This window comes from Schistocerca cancellata, chromosome 12, assembly GCF_023864275.1.
Source record: "Schistocerca cancellata isolate TAMUIC-IGC-003103 chromosome 12, iqSchCanc2.1, whole genome shotgun sequence".
In the NCBI taxonomy this organism is placed as follows: Eukaryota; Metazoa; Arthropoda; class Insecta; order Orthoptera; family Acrididae; genus Schistocerca; species Schistocerca cancellata.
The window spans coordinates 32,851,212-32,877,181 of NC_064637.1; the positions used below are offsets into that span (position 1 = coordinate 32,851,212).

Sequence of the window (25,970 nt, forward strand, 5' to 3'; positions counted from 1 at the left end):
TCTGGCATCCTCGGCAATCTACATCAAAAATGAATGTTCAATAACGTTCTAGTTATTCTGGTTATCACTGATGCCAAAGAGACATCATAAACAGCATATAATTCTGCTTGTATTTCATCACACATTTTTTTCAACACAAAGCAAAAGAGCAAATTATTTTTATCATCTTAGTGAAACCACATAGTACAGCTAACGGAAATGGCAGTGACATCCAACTAACGTGTGAATTGCTGTCATCTTACTGGTAGCACTGTCTGCTAGGTGCCACCACACTGTGGTAACACCGAGATCTATTATCGACAAATTTTGACTTCAATGATAGGTACTTTTTGAACTGCCTATATAATTACGAGGGGCATTCAATAAGTAATGCAACATTTTTCTCTTCTGAAAACAGCTTGACTTTATTCGTAATTCCAATACACCATATTATTCCCCACTCTTTAAGCTATAGAAACCTATTTTCCAGCATAATCTCTGTTCGATGTGACGGTCTTCACCACCTTGCCGGGAGGACCCGTATCCCCACACGGTACCCTCCACTGGTGAACATAGGAGCAAATGCCTTACTGCATCAATAACCTCCCCATCATCCACACACTGCTACCCACAGGGTGTTGGGCCAAGCAGATGGAAGACGGAAGGTGTGAGATCTGGGCCGTAGGGTGGATGATGAAGGTCAACCCACTGAAGTTTTGTGAACTCCTCTCAAGTGCACAGATTTGTATGAGGCCTTGCATTAATAAGGAGAATGAGAAGTTCATTTGCATTTTTGTGGCAACGAACACACTGAAGTTGTTTCTTCATTTTCCTGAAGGTGACACAATACACTTCAGGGTTAATTGTTGCATCGTGTGGAAGACATCAAACAGAACAACCACTTCAGAGTCCCAGAATACCACTGCCACAACTGTAGCTGTAGCATAGGGGAGGTGATGTGGCACCACTCCTCAAACTGCTGTTTTGTTTCCAGTTCGAAATGATGAAGCCGTGTTTCATCACCTGTCATGACATTTGACAAAAAATTGCCACAGTCAACCTCGTAATGCACAAGAAATTCTGCACAGACGGTTCTCCATTGCTCTTTACGGTTTCCGTTGGGCAGCGAGGAGCCCACTGAGCACACACCTTTGAGAACTCCGTCTGGTGTATGAGTGTGTCAGTACTGTCAACAAATACATCCAGGGGAGCAGCAAGGTGTTTGATTGTGACCCACTGATCACCTCAGTTGAGAGTGCCAGCACATTTGAATGTTTCAGGACTCACAGCAGTATGTAGCCGGCTGCAGGGCAGGAGACCAGAGAGGTATGCGCGACCTCGTCGCTACGGTGACGGATGCCTCGTCTGACTACTCGTCGTGCATTTATTCGCTGCCAGGTCTCTGTACACATTTTTAAAAATGCCTACGAATATTTGCCACGCTCTGGGTTTCATAAAAAAGAAACTCGGTGACAAATCTCTGCTCAGAACACACCTCCATTACAGAAGCTATTTTCGAGGCTGTGTATAGGGCTGCCACAAATCGGAACTACATGAAACTATAAGGGCCGAAGTGGGAATATTCCACAATGTCCCACAACAAATTCTGCATTTTTAACCAAAATTGGCTGAGAAAAAAAGTATTGTATTACTTATTGAATGTTCCTCATATATTTATTTCATGTGAAATGATATACAGGCTGCATAAAAAAAATGTATGCACTATATGCACTGTCATGGAAAATTTATTTTCATACCTACGAGGTGCATTCAAGTTCTAAGGCCTCCGATTTTTTTTCTAATTAACTACTCACCCAAAATCGATGAAACTGGCATTACTTCTCGACGTTATCGCCCTGCAGATGTACATATTTTTCACAACACTGACGCCACGATTCCATGGCAGCGGCGAAGGCTTCTTTAGGAGTCTGTTTTGACCACTGGAAAATTGCTAAGGCAATAGCAGCACGGCTGGTGACTGTGCGGCCACGGAGAGTGTCTTTCATTGTTGGAAAAAGCCAAAAGTCACTAGGAGCCAGGTATGGTGAGTAGGGAGCATGAGGAATCACTTCAAAGTTGTTATCATGAAGAAACTGTTGCGTAACATTAGCTCGATGTGCGGGTGCGTTGTCTCGGTGAAACAGCAAACGCGCAGCCCTTCCCGGACATTTTTGTTGCAGTGCAGGAAGGAATTTGTTCTTCAAAACATTTTCGTAGGATGCACCTGTTACCGTAGTGTCCTTTGGAATGCAATGGGTAAGGATTACGCCCTCGCTGTCCCAGAACATGACACCATCATTTTTTCAGCACTGGCGGTTACCCGAAATTTTTTTGGTGGCGGTGAATCTGTGTGCTTCCATTGAGCTGACTGGCGCTTTGTTTCTGGATTGAAAAATGGCATCCACATCTCATCCATTGTCACAACCGACAAAAAGAAAGTCCCATTCATGCTGTCGTTGCGTGTCAACATTGCTCGGCAACGTGCCACACGGGCAGCCCTGTGGTCGTCCGTCAGCATTCGTGGCACCCACCTGGTTGACACTTTTCGCATTTTCAGGTCGTCATGCAGGATTGTGTGCACAGAACCCACAGAAATGCCAACTCTGGAGGTGATCTGTTCAACAGTCATTCGGCGATCCCCCAAAACAATTCTCTCTACTTTCTCGATCATGTCGTCAGACCGGCTTGTGCGAGCCCGAGGTTGTTTCAGTTTGTTGTCACATGATGTTTTGCCTTCATTAAACTGTTGCACACACGAACGCACTTTCGACACATCCATAACTCCATCACCACATGTCTCCTTCAACTGTCGATGAATTTCAATTGGTTTCACACCACGCAAATTCAGAAAACGAATGATTGCACGCTGTTCAAGTCAGGAAAACGACGCCATTTTAAGTATTTAAAACAGTTCTCATTCTTGCTGCTGGCAGTAAAATTCCATCTGCCGTACGGTGCTGCCATCTCTGGGACGTATTGACAATGAACGCGGCCTCATTTTAAAACAATGCACATGTTTCTATCTCTTTCCAGTCCGGAGAAAAAAAATCGGAGGCCTTAGAACTTGAATGTACCTCGTACAAGGTTAAATTTCTGTTTCAACTTTTCCTCAACAGAAGGCATTAGAGCTGTGGATATAGCTGCAGAATCCAATCAGTTACTAAAGTGAAGATGGTAGTTGTATGTATGAGCCTCCAAAGCGGAAACATAGATATGTAATTTTCAACCTTTTAGGTGGATCAGTCCCATACTCACAAGGTTAAAAATTACATGGCCACTAGAAAAATTTGATTCCTTGAAACAATGAATGATGTGCATAAATAATAATTGGGATGACCTTGCTCAGCTGACGAGAGATAACTGTTTCGGTATTCACCACAATGCAGCGGTCATATGAGAGTGGTGTAAGTGCTAGTAATGTATGAAGCTTTCTGAAGAGAAGCAGCTCACATTATTTCCCTCCAAGACTTGTGCAAAAGATAAGTGATGGTGATCCAGATCACTGGATAAAATTGTGAGTAGGTTCAGGAATGGTTAGACTTGAACTGGGATTTCAAGGTAGAATTGTTTAGCCAAAGGAAGCACAACTTAAAATGAATTAAACTGTTAACTGGCAAATTGTGTATATCATTTAATAACCTGCATCTGTTCTTCAAAGACCAATCATACATCCACCATTTTGACATTAGTCTCCTGGGACTGACAGTTTTGCAGGTAGGTTGACGATTCCCTGCCATCTGTCGGGGAAACGTAAAATTACTGTTTTCCATACATTTAACCTTGCAAGTATGGAAATAATTTTCTATGACAGGTCAAAGTGAGTGTACATTTTTTTGGACACATGTCTATGCAAGGGGTATCATAATTAATAGTACAAGGTGACACGAATTTAATGTATGACAATAAAGGTAAAAAGTATATGTCAACAAATGAGCCATTTACAAAATTACTGTGAATGTGTGGTTACAAGCAGCCATTGATATCAATATGTAGTATCGTCCAACTAGGTACAAATGTATTTGTAATGAAAACTTTTTGATCGTCCCCATCTTGTTGGGCTCAAATATCACTCATACCTACCTTAACTAGAACTACAATATTATTTCAGTTCATTATGTGTTACAGTTTACTGTATACTAGTACCTGTTAAAGAGGCTGTTTCATGTGTCATCATTGTATATATATAAAAGACTGTACTGCCTCTGGCAACATGTTACAAATTCTTTAAAACTCTCCCAGATCGTCCTGCATCTCTTGAGAAGACTGTGCAATTTGCTGGTCCAGTACTTTAACTGTATGAAAATGCTGTGTGGCTAGAGCCTACCATTGGATAGACTGTTCTCCTGGTGCAAGTCTTTCAAGTTGATGCCACTTTGGCAACTTGCATGTCGATGGGGATGAAATGATGATGATGATGATGATAAGGACAATGCAACATCCAGTCCCTGAGCAGAGAAAACCTCTGACCCAGCCGGGAATCGAACCCGGGCCGTCAGATACGACATTCCGTCGAGCTGACCACTCAGCTACCAGGGGGGGACACTTCAACTGTATCACCGAGGGAGTTATACACTTCACTTCTGAGATGACCACAGACGGGAAAATCCCAATGATTGAGGTCAGGTGATCTCAGAGGCCAAGGTATGGGCCCAGCTTGACCTGCCCGTCTCGGACCACGTTGCATTAGATGTCATCTTACTTCAGCAGCAAAATGTGCCAGCCCCATCGTGCGTGTGCCGTATTCCCCAACTGTGGGTCACAGGTGAAATTTGAGCCCAATTAGTTGGAGGCTTAATCTATACTGATAAGAAATCTGTAGCTCCAAAACTGCTAGATGAATTTTCAGGAGGTTTTCACAGGTAGCTTGAGCATAACTTGTTGTCACCATAAAGGCTTTATTTCATCAAAATTGGATCACAGAAAAAGTACTGAATCATTCAAAAAGATGGACCCAGTTTAACTAATTTTTATTTCATGGTGTATAAATTGAACATTAACAGTCTACGTACAAATGAAAGAAGGAAGTTTCAAAAGCACAAGTTATAAATCAATAACATTCTTCTGGACATGTGAGCACACTGTCAATGTGCAAAATTCTCTGACGTTTTGGCCACTATTGCAAATGACCTTCCACATGGTGTTTTTGTAAACTGTGACAACAGCCATGAGATCCTATGCTTACACGGGTTGTAAATGTTCAGTGTGTTTCCCATTTGCTGCACAGCAAATACCAAAGTAGTAGTCAAATTTATCGCACATGTGAAGAAGCATGGCTTGTGTTACACAGCAGTGACACAGTTCCAGAGGTCAACCAGAGTTGTTGGTAGAAATGGGACACAAACAACCTCCTGAACATAGCCCCACAAGGAAGAGTCGTAGGGCACGAGATCAGGAGAGCTCGGTGGCCAGAACTTCTCATCGACCACCGAGGTAGGGATCAATTTAAAAATCCTCAGACGTAACAGTGTCAGTGTGGTGGAGCTTCATCTTGTTGGAAAGCTGAGGAAAATTCCATCGTACCAACATGTCCAGGTAGGTGGTTGGCCTGGATTTTTCCTTCACAGAGACATCCAGTTTGTTGAAATTGGTTGAACAAACAGCTTAAGCATTTTATAGTTGGGGGTTCAGTGCCAACTCGGAGATGAAATGCCCACTGCACTGTAACTGCCGACTCACCTCTTGCAGTCCGCCTTCACAGTCAAGTGGTCAGCGTGGCAGAACGCCACGCACGGTGTCCGGGTTCAATTCCCGACTGGGTCCGAGATTTCCGCCACTCGGGGACCGAGTATTGTCTCGTTTCCGTCGTCGTACTATCCTCGTTGACAAGCGAGTCACTAAAGTGGCGTCAATTAAAAGCACCGAGCACCAAGCAACCGGTCTACCTGATGGAAAGCCCTCACCACACGACACTTCTTTTCATTTAACTTCTTGCACACTCAAGAATGCAAAAAACCTTCTGCTGCACCGTAGCCATTTTACTCACAACTGCATATTGACACGAGTACCCTAGCGGTTGTTTACACAACTTTCACCTCCTCAGTGGCTATTCGTGCAAACAGTGGTTAAGAAACAGAAAACTGGACCTTTCTCTTTTCTTCAGTATGTAGACTCTTGTGAACTGCAAATAAATTAAACTGGGTCTGTCTTACTGAACAACACTATATATCGTGATTTAAAATTTTATCTAAAACTGCCATATGTCTGTCTGAACACGCTAATTTTTTTCGTGGCGTTTTTACAGTTAACTTGAGCATCATATAGGCTTTATTTCATTGAAATTTAATCACAGGGAGAAAAAGATATTGTGATTCAAAGTTTTATCCGTACTATTATTATTAAGCGAAAGTAATTCTGTCTGTTAAGTTTTCACGACTAACCTGCTCAACCGATTTTAATGAAATTTGGTATGGAGATAGCTTGAATCCTGAGAAAGAACACTGACTACTTTTGAAAGTGTGTAGTACAAGATACTTTTTGATTTGAAGGCTGTTATATGAATTAGGGAATAATACTTGCTCTTCAAAGAAGCTATTTACTCTCTGACTCTTGATCTTTATCATATTTCTGAAAATGTGTTTATTTGTTGACATGTGCTACACGATATGAAAACTATGCTTATGTAATCTTCGGTGTATTAAATCCATTGCTACTTCATTGCGCTCCTGCCCACGCCCCTCTGTACGCACTGCTCGTCAGCGACGCTGCACACGCCACCTCATCACGCGTTGGACATCTCGGGACGGGGAAGAGTGAGGTGCACATTATGAGCTGTGATTACCTGAAGAGGCAGACACATGAAGGCAGTTGACATAATCACACGTATAGTATCTTTCTTACTCACCGTCTCCAATCATCATCGTAACAAAAGCACTGATATGCGAGTACAGCTGTGGGTTAACAACTGGTCGAAAATAAATTTGAATTCATTAGAGCAAATATTTAATACTGGAGTATATGGCAGCTCGTAACCACACATTTGCAATTATCTCACAAGCGGCTCGTTTGTCGACCCACGTTTACTGGAATACCTCCGATTCTCTTACCGTATGCTTTCACCTGCATCAGTTCTTATTATTAATGGTGCTACACATTGTATAGTCAGGTTCCAATGACAGCATTAACCCTAATAACAAAGACAACAACAATAATAGCAGAGTTTCAGGAGCAGTGAAGGAAAGAAAAATATGTAAGTTAGCAGCAGTGAGACCTAAACGGTACAAATTTCTATAACAGTTTTATCTAAAGAGTGCTTGTAACACTGCTTTGCACTGTTCCAGTTTCATGAGGAGGCTGGACGTCATGTCTGCACCCGACTATATCCCTACAGAGCAGGATGTCCTCAGGTCCAGGAGCCCCACGTCGGGTGTCATCGAGTATCGTATACCCATCCAGAACTATGAAAAGAAACTATGGTATGCTTTTATAAGTGTATGCATTTAATTTCTATTTGGCTGTACTTAAAAGCTCACAAGGATGAGGAGTAATTACTGTAAAATGGCTGTTACGTGCAAGAAATAGACCAACATTTTTTGTATGAAAGCACTTTTTTATTTCTTAGTTTGATCCATGCTACTTGTTTTTAGTCCATCTTCTCAATTCCTGTTGTTAAATCCATCAGTGTTTTGTTACTTGTTTATGTTCTGTTAAGGCTATTTGCTTGTCATTGGTGAAGAATTACCTCTTTCTTTTTAAAAAGTACTTGCACCTCTTGGGTCATCATTACTTATTAAGTGTAACTTGTGTTAAAAGTACGATACAGATGTGGATCACTAAGGGCTATTAAAACATAAGGCAGCTATTGCTCTAATTATTTTCTGAAACGTGTTTTTATTAGAAGATAAAGCTTTTGAGAGTACTGATTGAAAGACACTCTTTGAAATTATGAAGTTATTAAGGATAAAATACAGGAAACAAGAAGCATTCTACTACGTTTACAGGCACCAGGTGGGACAGGAAACAGAGCCTGTAGTTGAGAAGGGAGTGGGGCAAGTTTGTAGCCTGTTCCCAGAGTTATTCACACTGCACATAGACCGAGTAGGAAAGGTAACTAAAGTTCAGCAAAAAGAAATAACAACTGTGAGGTTTGCAAATGACGCTCTAGTGCTGTCAGAGATGGCACTGAACCTCCAAGATGAGTTGATCTGAATGGATAGTGCCTTTAAAAAAGGATATAAGATGCACCTCAACATAAGTAAAACATAAGTAATGGGGTGTGAGGGAATTAGAGACTGAGAAACTGAAAGTCGTTGACAAGTTATGCTACAAGTTGTACAACTTTGCTTCCGCTGTTTGCCGATAGGTGGCGACAGTGGTAAGTAGTGGTTGACAGAAACAGATCACAGACAGCATGCAGTTTGCTTGGACCTTGGCCAACATAACCTCATTCAAACATTAGTCACTTTGTGTCTGCATCATAAAGTTGTTCTTGATTGAAAATGTCAGTTTACGAGCATAATTCTCTCCATTTGTGGGAAATGCTACTGTTTTGTTTCAGTATTACAGAAACAACAGCTGAATCTCATCAAATGCTCTCAAGTACATTTGGTAAGGACACTATTAGTGAAAGAATGTGTCATGAGTGGTTTCAAAGCTTCAAGTACAGTGATTTTAACATTGTAGACCAGCATAGTGGTGGAAGAGAGAATGTTTTCGAAGATGCAGAATAGGAGACATTGCTGAGAGAAGACTCACATCAAACTCAAGAAGAATTGGCACGATTAGTGGGAGTGACACAGCAAGCCATTTCAAAACGTCTCAAGGCTATGGGCACGATTCAGAAAGAACGAACTTGGGTCCCGTGTGAGCTGAAACCAAGAGACGTTGAATGGCGTTTGTGTGCTTGTGAACAGTTGCTTCAGAGGCAAAAATGGAAGGAATTTCTGCATCACATTGTGACGGGGGATGAAAAATGGGTTCATTGTGATAACCCTAAATGCAAAAAATCATGGGCATATCCCAGCCATGCTTCCATGTCAACGGCCAAACCGAATATTCACTGCTCCAAGATCGTGCTCTGCATTTGGCGGGACCAGCTCGGCGTTGTGTACTATGAGGTGTTAAAACCAGTGAAACAATCACAGGTGCTCATTTTCAAATGCAATAAATGTGTTTGAGCAGAGTATTAAAAGACGAACAGCCGAAATACAGCGAGAGGCACAATAAAGTGATGTTGGAACACAACGATGCTCGACCCCACATTGCAAAAGAGGTCAAAACGTACTTGGAAACGTTAAAATGGGAAGTCCTACCCCACTCACCATATTCTCCAGACATTGCTCCCTCTGACTATCACCTGTTTAGATCAATGGCGCATGGCCTGGCTGACCACACTTCCAATCTCACGAAAAAGGCACAAATTGGATCGATTCGAGGATTGCTTCAAAAGATGAACAATTTTTTCGACACGGGATTCATACACTGCCCAAAAGATGGGAGAAAGAAGTGGCCAGTGATGGAAAATACTTTGAATGATACATGTGTAACCAATTCATTCCATTAAAGCCTCAAATGTTGGGGAAAAAACGGCGGAAACAAAGTTGTAAACCTTGTATTTTGGCAGCAACTTACAATACTGTTTGTAAAAATTGAACACTCTGAAGCAGTGGTCAGCAGCATTCCATTTTAAGAGGATGTGCAGAACAGAGGAACCATAATAAGTGATTTAAACAACAGAGAGGTGGTGTGAACGTAGGCCCAACTGCGTCCTCTCTTGTGTGACTGGACAGGTCAGTATTACACAATGCTCAGCCAGTGTGGAGCCATCATATGAAGTGGACACGTGTAACCGAGTGCCACTGTGCCTGCTGATATCACAGGGTGGAGTATCGGCAAGTGAGCGCATTCGAACGGGGCAGAATGATCGGTCTCCGGGAGTCGGGTCTGTTGTTCCGTGACATTACGTGTCGTACAGTGCTCAGTGCTTCAGCAATGAGGCATACGTGGAACTGAGGAAGAGAAGAGGGCTGTACGCAGTGCTGACACGGTACCGGACGACACAGTGTGACCAAAATGCGGGACAACCACCATCTCGTCTGCTCGGCCATAACAGACAGAATAGCTCGATCTACAGCACTGACGCGATGCTGGAGTACGGCAACGGGTGTGGACGTGTCTGTGTTGACTTCCTGACACTGTATCCTGTGCATTGTACTTGTGGCACACGTGCCATTATGTCAGCTTCCACTGACCAGAACCCACCAACACTGCAGACTGCAACGGGCACGTGAACACTGAGACTGGCATGCCGAGTGGCAAAATGTAGTATTTTTGCTCGAGTCCCGCTGCGACTTGTCCTACAGTGTGTATGTGTTCGACATCACAGAGGTGAAAACAATGTGACAGACGGTATTGGTGATAAACATAGTGGACAAATGCCAAGTGTGGTGGTTTGGAGTGCCATTGCCTATCTTTTAACATGGGATCTTGAGAGTAATATGAACAGCTACCATCACATCAGGGAGGTTTCACAGTCTGAGGCATAAGATGTAACATGTCTTACATAGAATGAGATGTTCCACATCCTTGGTATCCATTGGCAAACAAAAGATGTTCACGGGTTAAGGTAGTTAGGAAGTAGGAAGCTACCCCTTTCGGGACCTTTTTTGATGGTTTGTGCAGATCAGAATTGTACTGATCCTGTGCTATTGGTAATGCTGGCTGTGGACTGGCACATCTGCCTGCCAGGTGGAATTGTTTGCTCTGTAGGGCCATGAGGGAAAGGCACAGAGCACGTGTGATGTCCACGACACCAAAGAAATCGTCACAGAATCGATGTTCAGGTTTTACTTTACTATTGTTCAAAATAGTTCAAATGGCTCTAAGCACTGTGGGACTTGACATCTGAGGTCATCAGTCCCCTAGACTTAGAAATACTTAGACCTAACTAACCTATGGACATCACACACTTCCATGCCTGAGGCAGGATTCGAACCTGTGACCGTAGTAGCAGTGTGGCTCCAGACTGAAGCGCCTAGAACCGCTCGGCCACAGCGGCCAGCTATTGTTCTGAGTCTTATGTGAGACAGATGCACGACAGCATCTAGCTGGAATGTAAGGCACGTCCAGTCAATCCATTAAGAGACATTAGAATTGTACATTATAGGAAATACACCGAGTTCAACATCTCCGACTGTGTTATACCACTGGAACAAGGGAAGTCTCTTTCAGCATCTTCGATGCAACAAATCAAAGTCCACTGGGGAGAAACAGTGTCACAGTTCAAGGGTACTGATCAGCAGGACCCTTCCAGCATCGGTATTGTACAGTGCCCGCAAGAAAAAGTAAGAGAAGCAAGAAATTTAGTGAGATACAAAAATTATGGATTGACTACCGGACTCTTTCAATGGCGTATTCCTAACACCTCCAGTAGGGAAATTAAGAAAACATTCCAGGCACTGCCCCTCCTGCAAGCCATTGTGCATACCATATTTCAGAAGGACAACACCCAGCCGCATCTTTCAAGGAATGTGCAAGCCTTCAAATAACGATGGGTACCACTGTTTCCCTGCCTGCCCATTTGCCTAACATGTCGCCAATCAAACGTGTCTGGGATACAGTCAGCTGACAACTTGTTCATTCAGGTCCTCATGCAGCCACAGATGGTGCTTTGTGGATGCACCTAGAAACTGCACAGCAGAGTACTCTCTGGCAGCATATTCAGGTGCTCTTTGATTCCGCGCCACAACATCTAGTGGCTCTGAATGCGGCACATAGTGGCACTATTCTGTTCTGAATTTAAACAGTCACAGTGCATGTACAGGCCTGTAATCCTTATAATTTGTGTAATGTCATTTCCCTAATTGGTGGAATAAGTTTCCTAGTGATCACATCTATCGGTCTTGGTGTTCACTTTTTCCAGACAGATGTGGAATATTGATAATGGGTGAAGTAGGGAGGATATAAAAATGCAAACTGATAATAGCAAGGAAGTCTTTTCTGAAAAAGGAAAATGTGTTAACACTGGATATAAATTTAAATCATAAATAGCATTTTTTTTTATTTTGTGGAAAGCAGCCTATTACAGAAATGAAATGGGGTGATGAAAAGTTCAGGTGAGGACAACTTACAAGCTTTTGAAATGCTGTGTTACAGAAGAATACTGGTGATTAGATGGGTACTAATGCAATATATTGAATCAAACTGGCGAGAAAAGAAATTTATGGTACAACTTGATTAAATGAAGTGATTGGTTGATATGACATCCTGCAACATTGAGGAACCACCACTTTGGTAATGGAGGGAAGTGTGTGTGTGTGGGGGGGATTGTAGAAAGAGACCAAGCTTTGAATACAGTAAGCAGATTCATACAAATATCAGATGCAGTAGGACAGACTAGCTATAAGAATTACATCAAACCAGTATTCAGACTAAAGGGCACAACAAAAAAGTTGGAGTCTGTCCCATATTCTCCTCCGAGTACTGGAAACAAGATGGAAACTGTAAATTTTGTTGTGGATGAACTCTAGTTGGGGGAAGTTTTCTGTTGCCTTCTGCCCACCTGTTACTGAGTTAGGTGTACAATATGTGATCTGTGGGCAAGTTTTTTTGTATGTTTGTATGATCTTGTGTCATGACTATCCTGTTACAATTGAGTTCAGAGTTAAATGGAGGCAAAAGAGTGTGTTCTGGTGCCAGTATGCAGTCAGCTACTCTGTAACAGCACCAGATGGTTCATAGAGCTTAATGTCCCCATGTGAATGACACATAATGAGTTGAGGTGTAATTCCCAAAAGAATTAAATATGTAATGATGACACCCATTTTTAAAAATGGAAGCAAACAAATGACTCAGTTGTAGACTCATCTCCCTCCTTCCTCCATTCTGAAAAAGTTTTGTGAAGTAGCATACTGAACCACTTTTTTGAGAAGCTGCTTTTAACATCTACTCAGTTTGGTTCTGCAAAATCTCTGCAGACAAAGCAATGTATGCTCTCACAAGCTGCATTCTCGTTTGACTAAATAAGAAAAATATTTTGTTGCCATTGTCTGTAATTTTGCTAAGAACTTCAATCATTAACATTAATTTTCCCATGACAATGGTGCTTGAACTTAGAGCTCCGTATTAAATTACTTGATGAAATACAACAATTGCACCCTTTCTATGTAACGTCTGAAGTTCCATAAAATGTTTTCAGAAACTGCTAGGCAGCTTGAAACTTGCCATGGTTTACTGAAATACACATATTTAAAAAGGCGATTGGTTGTGGTAATCTCTTCAAACCTTCTCATATTACAGTCACAGTGTTCCACATCCACAATGGATAAAACTTACATAAAATGGCTGATTACTGTATTTCAAATAACCTTCAATTTTGTTGATGATAACATTCCAGTGGACAATCTGAAATATTACAGCATCTAAGGTACTCCTCCTAATAACAGAAAATGGATGGTCCATTAATAAATTATACCCCAAATATAAAGCTATGTTCAGAGTGGGGAAACATGAAATACAGTATCCCACAAGATATGATGTTTGGCTCATTCTTGTTCTCAGATTAGACAAATGATTTACCTGCGACATTAGAGAAATCCTCGCAATGTTTACTGAGACAATAATATACTGCAAAAGACCCCAAACATATCCATACCAGACTATACTAGTCGAATAACAGAACAGTCTTACAACTGGTTTGAAGGTACACAACTTAATATTTAATCTTATAATGAATGATACTATGAAATTCCAAACAAATGAGAAATGACAAAGATACCAGAGATAGAGATTAATGAGCACACACTCTGTGAGGCTCCCTGTGTGCAATTTCTGGACATCCAAATGACTAACAGACCAAGATGGCACCAGCATGTTAAGAAGTTAACCATAAAAGCTCAGTCCTTTTTGCTTTCCACTTAGAAAACTCTCTCATTGTGTTGAACTGTAGACAGAACTGCTGACATATTTTCACTCAGTTCTGACCTATGGTATAATCTTCATGAGAAATTCAGCTGAGTCTAAACAAGTATTTATTCTAATTAAGCATGCAGTAAGAATACTATGTAAAGTAGATAATGAGCATCTTGCATTATCCTCCTCAGAGACCTATGCATTTTTACACCTACTGTTCAATACACTTACTCCCTGATGGTATCTGTGGTTAAAATAAGAGATTAAAATCATGATGCTAGAGAGACATGTAAGTTTTGGTCTCTAGTAATAATTTTTATTTCGCCTACTGGCTACCAGTTTTGGTACGCAGCAGCATCATCATGCCATCCACCAACTTGCAGTTGTAACACTCGCTTCCCAGATAGTTGTATTTGATACACCTACTCCTTAATTGAACAGGATGCAATGGCACACATACAATATATTTTTTAATATTTTGGAAGATAAATGGCAACTTGTAAGTAGCCATAAAAAATTTTCAGATCTGGCCTTGTTAAAAGCCTGTTTAATAGTGACTTTCAAATTATATTTTTATTTCAAATAAAAACACCTGAATGCACTATATTTTTCCCTGTCCCTTAGAGATAGGAGGGACCGCAGTCTCCCCTTGCCTGCACCCTTGGCATGAAGACTGCAACTGGTGGATGGCCTGAGGATGTACTGAAACCTGTAGCCAGTAGGCAAAACAAAAACTGTGATCATACAAGGTGTGGCAATAAAGAAATCCTGACCCCTGCTATGCTCCATGCGAATTTTCCTCTGTCGGAAGCAGGCTGCAAGTCTTTTTCTGTTGTGCTGTTGAGGAGGCTTGTCACTTTTTCCTTCACTGCATCCATGGACTCGAACCTGGTTCCTCTGAGCACAGACTTCAGTTTTGGGAAGCCAAAGAAGTCACACAGTACTAGGTCAGACAAATACAGTGGATGTTTCATTACTGGAATGTCGTTTTTCACCAAAAATCTCTTCACAGGCATTGCGTTATGGGCCAGCGCATTGCCCTGATGAAGAATTTGTGAGCAATTCTTCCACAGATCTGGTCTCTACCATCACATCCTTTCATGAGGGTTTTCAGAACTGTTACATAATAAGACTGATTGACAGTTTAACGTTCAGGCACCCAATCAATGTAGATAACTCCTCAGATATCAAAGAAAACAATCACCATTGCTTTGAATTTTGACTTACTCATGTTGCTTTCTTCTTCCTAGGGGGCTGAGGGTTATTCCAATGCCTGAACTGTCACTTAGCCTCACGATCATATTGGAATATCTCTATATAATCACATGTAATTACTCTGCTGAGGTAATCAGGGTAATTTTCAATGTTTTCAAGAGCATCACCACAGCAGTCCACTCGATGTTGCTTTTGCTCGTTTGTGAGGATTCTTGGCACAACTTTAGCACAAACCCTTGTCATGCCCAGATCATCATGCAAAATCTGTCTAACAGTTTAACAGTTTCCTTATTGATGTAGGCAAGTTCTGAAATTATTCGAATGCTCAGGTGGCGGCCTTCTTGAACAATTCTACTGATCTTCTCCACATTCTCTTCAGTTTTTGAAATGGAAAGATGGCCCAATTTTGGATCATCTTCGACCTCTTCCCTACTGTCCTTGAACTTTTTAACCCACTTGGAAACTTGCGAATGAGATAGACACTGATTACCATCAACTTGTTTCGACAACTCTTAAGTTTCTGTGGTGGAATTTTCAAGTTTTGTGAGTAATTTGATGTTAACGCTTTCCACTTTAGAGTGCAAAGTAATTCTGACAGAGGTCAGACACATGACCCATTTCTAAGAAGGCTCACAGCCAGACTAAAATTGTGTGAGGGAGAATCCCAAGGTTATTCCCTGACTCTTCCCTTTGTCAGCAATGAAACCAGAAATGCACACAACAACAGTGCAGTGTCTTTATTGCCACACCTCATAGAGTGAAACATATATTTTTTCCAGTTGTGTTGGTCATTGTTCCAACTGAAAGTATGTCAGGAATATGCATAATATCAGAAGTAAAAATAATTGGGTAGAATTAGAAAGTTTTTTTATATTATGGTGCGAAAGTCTTTAACTTGTTGCTGGAAGACATCAGGCAGCAAATTCACAGTTCCCCAATATTCAAAAATAATGCTAAGGTCTATCAAGACATTTGGATTTAGAGGATGTACATTTTTGCTAACACTTAAGACCACAATAAATAGGCTTCAACTTTACCAATATATAGATAATTGTTAATGTTCTGTGTAACACTACTTAAATGATTAATTTAAATTAAGGCAGCAGTTGTATAGCATAATAGGTGGAACAGTGTTTTTTTTTATTTTTTCTTCTCTAAAATAGCCACTTTACTGATAACACACAAACACAAAGTAATCAAGAAGAAACCCTTATAATTGGCAGTATCACTAGATAAGAACTAATTGAAATATGCTACTAGTAGAATAAACGAAAAGTTGCCCGCAGTGGGTTTTTCTGCATGTTAATGTGTGACTCAACTCTTTCCATGTTCCTGGAGGTTTTTCTTCAAGATGGGATTTACAGAAAACAAGATGCAAAAAAAGCATAAATGAACTGAAACATTTGTCCACCAACAGTTCTGGAAATTAAAAAAAAAACTTTACCATTGTTTTTGGAACAGACCTTCCATGACTTTTCTATTCATATACATTTCATAACAACAAGTTTTACCATACGGACACTTCCTGATGTGTTGTGGGGTGATTAATTAGTGCTATTTTGTATTCCAGCATTGTCGATGTAGGAGGGCAGAGGTCTGAGCGCCCCAAATGGGTTCACTGTTTTGAAAACTGTGTCGCATTTATTTTTATATCCGCCATAAGTGAGTACAACCAGCTCAATGAACGTGGCCAGGTAAGAAACAAAGCTAGCTCTACTGATAATGACCATAATATTTCTTAATCTTTTGTTGATTTTGTGCAGAAATACAGACAAGTCAGTTTTAAAGAACTGTACAACCCAGAGAATCAACAAGACACACACACACAAACACACACACACACACACACACACAATAATTACTGTTTGTCAGCCTAATTTTGACAGCTTGCTAGGTACCTGACAGCACTGAAACAATCAAAACTGCAGCATAAACATATGAGGCACAGTAAGAACAGAACATACATTCTTGAAAAAACTGTCAATGTAGGCAATTTATGTATTTCTTAGTGCCACAGGAACTGTTAGACTCAAGCATCTTTTTCAACTCAACTGAAGAATTTATTAATGGACAGAGCATATTTTCTGATACATGGCACTGCTGTGTACATCACTATAAAAATCACTTGTAGTTCTAGTTTCATTATTGTGAACAGGTAACACATACATATTACCAGATGTGTCACATATTAAATTGTTTTAAAATGTTCTATTTCATTAACTCAGATGTGCAGTTTCAAATTTTATATGATTATTCTGTAGCACTTGCATTTCCATCACAACAGAATGCCATACCATAACATGGTATTCATATTTATGAAGTGAATACACAGAACTGTATCAATTTAACATCAGTCCGTAAGTGATCTTTAGAGATAACTGCATTTACTCTACCTTTTGTTCAGTAGTTCACCATATCATAAATAAACATTTAACTACAGTCCTAGAAACACTGTAAGGTGTTTGTTAAAGGCTACCACTCTTTAATCCTATGATTATATTGCTTCTGGATTTTGTTCTTGTATCTGTACAGCTCATCAGTAATATCTATTTTTTATTTACCACAGTGCAATTGTCCCTAGACCACTTTTATGCTTCTGCTGTTGTTACAGAAATAGTGTGGCCAGGAGATTGATAATGCACTTTGAATGTAAAACTGTTTACTTCATAAAACATGAAAATTTAGTAGGACACTATTGACATACAGTCAAAATCATATTAATTATCTGCAATATCTGCCTAAAGAATTTGTATGTATTAAATGCCCTCTTACCTCCTTTCAGCTTACTCCCAAATCATTTTTGGATGCTACCCTGTGTGTATGAATGGGTAACAAAACATACATAACGTAGAGTAACACATCTTTGTTTTTAGATATATAAAGAAGATATGCAGTTATTGATAATATGATGTAAATCGATAGATAAAAAATCTACTCACCAAGCGATGGCAGGGGAACACACACACAAAAGGATTTAACTTTTACAAGCTTTCAGAGCTAGTGGCTCCAGATCAGGAGAGACTTACCGAAGAGGACGAGAAGGAAAGAAAGGAGTTTTTCCTTCTCATCCCGCCTGGTAAGTCCCCCTGGACCCAGAGTTCTGGGTGACTTTTCTGAGCTGTATCCCTTTCCCTAAACCTCTCCAATCCTTTTCCTTCGCCCCTCTTCCTTCCCCTTCAACTCTTCTGCCAGAGAGAGCCACTACCTCCAAAAGCTTGTAGAAGTTAAATCCTCTTGTGCGTGTGTTCCTCTGCCGCTGCTTAGTGAGTAGATTTTTTATCTAGCCATTTAGAGTGACACAAGGATCCTGTGACAGGATACTATTATTCTAAGTTCAAGTGTAATGAGATATCTCAGATGGAATGACCTCCTCTGTGCCAATGAGCACAGATTCTGGAAACATTGATTGTGCAGAGGCCAACTTACGCTTTTCTCACATGACATCCTGAAAGCCATGAATCAATGTAATCAGGTGGAGGCAGTATCTCCTTGTTTCCAAAAAGCATTTGACTTGATATCCCACCAACAGTTATTATTAAAGTATAATCAACTGGAGCTATCAAATGAAATTTGTAACTGGAGTGAGGATTTCTTGGAATGGAGGTCAGAGCATGTTATCTTGGAGGGAGTCATTGACAGAAGTAGAAGTAGGATAGAATAGAATAGAATATTTTTATTAGCCTTTCAGTATTTTTCATACAATTGGCTTCGTCAAAGTTTACAGAGGGTTTTCGTTTCAGTATGATATTCAAATAGTTACAGAAAGGGGAGAAAAGGAACTAAAGACCTTTTCTTCAGCATTGTGTAAAACAATGTTTTATACAATAATTAAATACACACGTAAGAAAAGAATCACAGTAAATAACTAGCTTATATAATATCAAAACATTTTCTTCATAACTTAGGTAAAACATATATAAGAATTCTTCAGTTGTATAGAATTTGTTGTTTTTTAGCCAGGTTTGCAATGTATTCTTATATTTATTTATTGGTACTGTACGAGCTGAGTGTGGTAACTTATTGAAAAATTTTATGCTTGAGTACTTATAGTTATTATGGACAACAGCAAGTCTTGTGGTAGGCAAGTCAAGCAGGTGACTGTTTCTTGTACTGTGTGCATGCACATCACATCTCATGTTCAGTTTTTTCAGATTTTCTCTGGAATATATTAAACAGTTATATATGTACATGCTCGGCACTGTCATTACGCCAAGAGATTTAAAATAAGTACAGGAGGGTCCCAGGCAAATGGATTGCAACTCTTGCTGTTCATGGTCTACATTAATGACCTGCCTGAAAATATTATAAGTTACCTCAAGCTCTTTGCAGAGGATGCACTGATACACTATCAGCAAGAAGGTGCCAAAATTGAAGCAGATTTCAGTGTGGTCAGGAGATTGACAAAGCACTTTAAATGTAAAACTGTTTACTTCATAAAACATGAGAATTTAGTAGCCTACGATTACAATGAGTCTGGTCACACAAATGCCTGTGTGGTTCCATAGGGATCGCAAAGATGGTTTTAGATTTGCAATCTGATGTTTTCTTGGCATATTTTCAATATGTAGAATTCTTGCACGTTTGGCCAGGTCGAGTCATAATTATTCCACAATACTTTGGCAGACAGACTCGTCGCTATCTTGAAGTGTCCCCTGAAAACTGCTGCTCTCCTCTGGTGAGCATCCTATATATGTTGGTCATTAGCTTCTCCATCACTGCACTCCTATCACTGTCCCTGCAGCCACTTATGTGGTGGTGGCAGTTGTGGGAGTAGTGGCACTGCTCCGAATTCTGTTTCCAGTGTCCGAGCTATTGCTGTGAGGTGCAGACCTATCTGTACAGAAACACTTGTCTTTATGAATGCAGCATTCCGTGCAGCATTCCACCCTAATTTCGAGGGCCTCTTAAATCACATAATCCCCAGGAGGAGGAAGATTGCGTAAGCGATATACATTTAACGTTATGATGTTCCAAGATCTTGCCAATGTTTATGGGAACATTGGCAGGATCTCAGAGTGATGTAATGTTAAACGTGTCATCTCCCTAGTACCTTGACACTACTAGTCTCAGTGAAGGATGATCTAAGCCTTCACAAACCAGAGGTCTACCAATTTGCCAGTGCAGCAAAGAGTAAACTGGAGAAACTGTACACATGGTAGAAATGAGGTGCTGTGAGCATACATGGCATACTGAACTACATCAGACCTCCAAATCAGCCATAGTATTAGACTGGCCTTACTGTGGATTACAACAATACCAAACTGCTTAGACAATCTTTCTCTTTCTAGGACTGCAGGATTAGAGACCACTGAAGTTACGGTCCAAGATAATCTATTTAATAAAGGTGGTGCCCTTCAACTCAATTAGGCAAGGAAACCTGTACCAAGCCTAGAAAAAGAAAAGTGTTTCTGTGCAAAGAGGTCAGCACCCAGCAGTGGTAGCTCGGACATTAGAGACCGAGTTCAGAGCAGGGCAACGATATCCCCACCACTGCCAAAATCCAGTGCGGTGGCACAGATAGTGACAGTGGCAGATTCGTGGAGGGGTAATTGTCGTCATATATAGGATGCCAACAGGAGCGGAGCAACAGTCAACAGACCCACCTGAAGATGGCAATGAGTCTGTTTGCAAAATATTGTGGAATAATAAAAGAATAACTGAGCCGGACATCTGAGATTTTTACTAATGATATTAGATTGAGTACATGCACACAGAGGTATTCATGTGCTTCATATGTGTATGGTACAGGAAGAAATCCTAATACACAGTACAATGGGAAGGATCCTGTGCTTTGCATTTCACAGTGGTTTATTGAATACTGATGTAGGTGTAGATGATAACACAGAACTGATGCTTGGAAAGAGCACTCTAAAATTTTACTTTGACATCTGATACCGTAGTCTTGTAGTCAAGATGTATAGTGGCTAAATCTGCATTTGTAGACTTATCCAATCTGTATAATTGCTTACAGGAACAAAACTCCTGACACACTTGGATGTGGCTAACTTTGTGACTGACATTTCAGGGAGATGAGTGGTAGGAGCCAACCACTAGCAAACTGCAGCTCTTTCTCGAGCACCACACATTCACCGTGTTGCCCATTTTGTAGGTTCACACAGAGCCTATCGAGTGAGACTGCCTATAAGGCGAGGGTGATACGAAGATGCAATTGGAAGGGACAGGCTGCTATTCCACCATTTAGAGGGGTCATAGGGTGGCAGACAGGCAAATTTGTTATCAGTTATCGGACTGCGTCCTCCATCACACAAAGACAAAAAAATGCGCACATTCATACGTGCATAAGTAAAAGACACACAGGGCCACTGTCGTCTCTGGGCACTAACTGTGTCTGCAGTGAGGAGCAGTATTTGCTGGGCCGGGTAGAGGGAGTACAGAAGACGTGTGGAGTGGGGAAGGAGGAAGATGGTGAGCTTCCTGTGGGAGATAGAGTAGGGACAGGATAAGGCTGCTAGGTGCAGCGTTAGGAGGCTGTGCTGGGGAGGCAGCAAAGGGGAGAGGAGAGAAGTACACGAGGGCAAAGGACTCAGCAGGTGGGACAGAAGGTACGTGTATGGTGCAGTTGGAGGCAGGTAAAGGACAGGGACTAGCCAAGGTTGAGGCCAGGGGGTTTATGGGAACATAGGGTATATTGAAGGGGGGTTTTCTATCTGCACAGTTGTGAAAAGCCGGTGTCACTGGAAGGAATCTGGACGGTACAGGCTGTAAAGCAATTGTCGGAGTAGAGAATGTCGTGTCGGGTGGTACGATCGGGAACTGGGTGTTCCAGCTGTCTCTCGGCCACAGTTTGGCGGTGGACATTCGCGTGGATAGACAGCTCATCAGTTGTCGTGCCCGAGCAGAATGTGGCACGGTCGGTAGGTCACCTGGCTGCTTTCCCAGGTGGCCCTGCCTTTGGTGGGCTAGGAGATGCCTGTGACAGGACTGGAGTAGGTGATAGTGGGAAGGTGTATGGGACAGGTCTATTGCAGGTATATGAGCCATGGGGCCTGCAGTTGGGAGCAGTGGTGGAATAAGGACAGTCAAGGGCATTGTGTAGGTAATGTAGGTGATGGTGTACCGCTGTGGGAGAGGTAGGGAGGACAGTGGAGAGGATCTCATTTCAGGGTACAATGAGAGGTAGTTGAAACTTTGGCAGAGAGCATGATTCAAATGCCCCAGCATTGGACAGCAGTGATAGTCATAGCTGAAATAACTGGTTTTAAGTTATACTGGTTTTTTCATCTACAGGTTAATCCAGCTCTTGAAACTGCTCAAAATACCTGGTTTCTGAAATAACCCATTTTTGATTTTTTATTGCTGTTACTTCCAGTAGCAATCATATACTTTAAAGAAAGATTGAAAAATTCAAATTAAGATAAAGGAGTAGGAGACATTGATCGATATGTGTTTGGCAGTGGCAGAAATTGGTCTCGCTGTCTCCAATGGAGATTGGAAGGTGAAGGAGATGGGCGTGTCAATGGCGAGACCTAAAGGTCACAAGCTGATGACTTCCGTGCATCACCACTACCATCCCGAAGAAAGCACAAAATCAAGGGTTTGATTATTATCCCAAGTTTATAATACGTCAATAAAGTTATCGGTATATCAATAAAATTTACCTTCTATTCCACAGAAAAATTGTGGATGTTTTCTCCTTATATGTGGTACAAGTTTGTTGTATATCCCAATCTATTAAAGTAAATGCAGCATTGTACTTCATTGCTACCACACTTCATAAAATACTTGTTTTGTGTGGCACTATCACAGCACATATTCTGCAATACGAATTATGTCTGATGATGACAACAAGAAACTACCATATAGACCAAGTACACTATGTAATCAAAAGTATCTGGACACTCCCAAAAAACACACGTTTTTCATATTAAATGCATTGTGCTGCCATCTACTGCCAGGTACTCCATATCAGCGACCTCAATAGTCATTAGACATTGTGAGAGAGCAGAATGGGGTGCTCCGCGGAACTCACGGACTTCGAACATGGTCAGGTGATTGGGTGTCACTTGTGTCATACATCTGTACGTGAGATTTCCACACTCCTAAACATCCCTAGGTCCACTGTTTCCAATGTGATAGTGAAGTGGAAATGTGAAGGGACACGTACAGCACAAAAGTGTACAGGCAGACCTCATCTGTTGACTAAAGAGACCGCCAATAGTTGAAGAGGGTCTTAATGTGTAATAGGCAGACATCTATCCAGACCATCACACACGAATTCCAAACTGCATCAGGATCCACTGCAAGTACTATGACAGACGGGAGGTAATAATACTTGGATTTCATGATCAAGCGGCTGCTCACGAGCCTCACATCACGTCAGTAAATGCCAAACGACACCTCGCTTGGTGTAAGGAGTGTAAACATTGGACAATTGAACAGTGGAAAATGTTGTGTGGAGTGACAAATCACAGTACACATTGTGATGGTCCGATGGCAGGATGTGTGTATGGCAAATGCCCAGTGAATGTCATCTGCCAGCATGTGTAGTGCCAACAGTAAAATCTGGTGGTGGTGTTATGGTGTGGTCGTGTTTTTCATGGAGGGGGCTTGCACCCCTCCTCGCTTTGTGTGGCACTATCACAGCACAGCCCTACATTGATGTTTTAACCACCTTCTTGGTTCCCACTGTTGAAGAGCAATTCGGGGATGGTGATTGCATCTTTCAACACGATTGAGCACCTCTTCATAATGCAGGGCCTGTGGTGGATTGGTTACATGACAATACCATCCCTGTAATGGATTGGCCTGCACAGAGTCCTGACCTGAACCCTACAGAACACCTTTGGGATGTTTTGGAACTCTGACTTCGTGCCAGGCCTCACTGACTGACATCGATACCTCTCCTCAGTGCAGCACTCCATGAAGAATGGGCTGGCATTCTCCAAGAAACCTTCCAGCACCTGATTGAACATATGCCTGCGAGAGTGGAAGCTGTCATCAAGGCTAATGGTGGGCAATCACCACACTGAATTCCTGCACCACTGATGGAAGGCACCACGAACTTGTAAATCATTTTCAGCTGGGTGTCCGGATACTTTTGATCACATAGTGTAGATGTAAGTCTTGCACACTGATGTGCATGTGTACTGTCTAATAGGCATATCACAAGGCAACAGGTGCAAGGTTCTAACTGTAGACATTTTTATCAATATGGAACTTATCAGTTTTCCCATTTTCTACAGTAACTCAATATTTCAAATAATGGAAGTCTAACACATTAACACTACCCAGTTAAAAAAATTAAACCAAAAATTTTAGCAGTGCTGTTATAGAAAACTGATATGCTGGTTTTTATACTCGGTTATTTGTAAAAAATTGAAAAAGACCTTTTATAATCAAGACAAAACAAACATCAAAAAATACCAGTTGCTCAAAACAAAATACTGTTATCAGTTTTAACCGGTCAATTTTTACCATCCCTAGTCCTGGGGTGGTACTGTGTCACAAGTGCGGTGCTCGTATGTGCCCAAACAGTAGTATATGGGGGATAGCAAATAACAGGGGAGACGAGGCATGGGAGATCTGGTTCTGGACAAGGTGAGGAAGGTAATTTCGTTTTGTGGAGGTGTGATTGAGACACACTGCATATTTGCAGAGGGACTGCTCATCACTATAGATGCGACAATGACAGGTGGCTAGCCTGGACCGAAGTGATTTCTTGGTGTGGAACGAGTTGCAGGTGTCGAAGTGGGTCTGGTGTGACAGAGGTACTGATGTAACCATTCTTGGGCATTGAAAAGGTTCAGTCAGGCTGAGGAGGACTAGATGACGCGAATGTGGGATAAAGTGTTGAGGTTCTGGTAGCATGTGCATACTGTGTCCTCACCCTCAGTCCAGATCATGAAGGTGTTATCAGTGAATGTGAAAAAGTGAGAGTTCCTATTGATGCATCCTTATATGTGCCTAATCTTGTATACTTAATTAACTGTCCCTTCTTCTTCTTCTTCTTCTTCTTCATATTATCATCATCATCATCATCATCATCATCATCATAGTATTATTATTATTATTTCTTTTCTTTCTCAGACGTTATGTCTGGTCAAAAATGGAAAGTGACGCGGACCTCGATCAAGCGTGACTTCCTTTTAACTGTACGGTACATGTTATATTGCATTTAGGAACTTTCGGGTAATTGAACATGTGTCAATAATTAAAGTGTGTTAACTGTAAGACGGCAGAGTTGTGAGGGGAGTGCAGGGAGAGGAGGAAGCAAGTATTGGCTGCGAGGGGAGGGGAGTGGACCATTTTGGGGGGGGGGGGGGGGGAGGGAGGCACGCCTACCAGTTGCAGTGCTGGCATTACAAATTGCGCGTCATGCTTACATGGAAGCAGATGAAAGGCTTCTTGTAACTGTAGGCCTACCGGTAGGAGTTGTTGGCGACTCCTGAGATGGGCCAGCAACTGCATCTTCACTCACTTTGATAATGTTCAGCACAACTGCACAATAAAAACACGCAGAACAGTACAGCGCAAAACAATAACAAAGCAGATGACAATGGCTATCTTGTACAACACAGTCAGCTACGTAATGTTGGCAGCAATCGAAACTGCGTGCCTACCGAAGCCTCCCGACGTTTACCGACTTCTACTGATTCAGGACTAGGGAGAGGTCTGCCATCTAAAAGTTTACACACTGTACAGATTTCTGTAGTTGTGTATATAAGTTTGGATGTAGCTGTATTGCATTGATGTACTGGTGGATATTGTGTGGTATGACTCCTGTAGTTGATAGTATAATTGGTATAATGTCAACTTTATCCTGATGCCACATGCACATGTCCTTGACTTCCTCAGCCAGTTGGATGTATTTTTCAATTTTTTCTCCTGTTTTCTTTTGTATATTTGTTGTATTGGGTATGGATATTTCGATTAGTTGTGTTAATTTCTTCTTTTTATTGGTGAGTATGATG

The 25,970-nt window shown here is 41.4% G+C and overlaps 1 protein-coding gene across 1 annotated transcript in view; it reads left to right on the forward strand.

The window, feature by feature from the left end:
- Positions 1–25,970, forward strand: part of LOC126109420 (guanine nucleotide-binding protein subunit alpha-14-like) — a 192,453-nt gene that overhangs the window by 121,133 nt on the left and 45,350 nt on the right. Inside the window, exons 4-5 of the mRNA XM_049914455.1 lie at positions 7,257–7,391; positions 16,610–16,733. Of these exons, the coding sequence (XP_049770412.1) occupies positions 7,257–7,391; positions 16,610–16,733 (259 nt within the window). The remainder of the gene's footprint in view (positions 1–7,256; positions 7,392–16,609; positions 16,734–25,970) is intronic.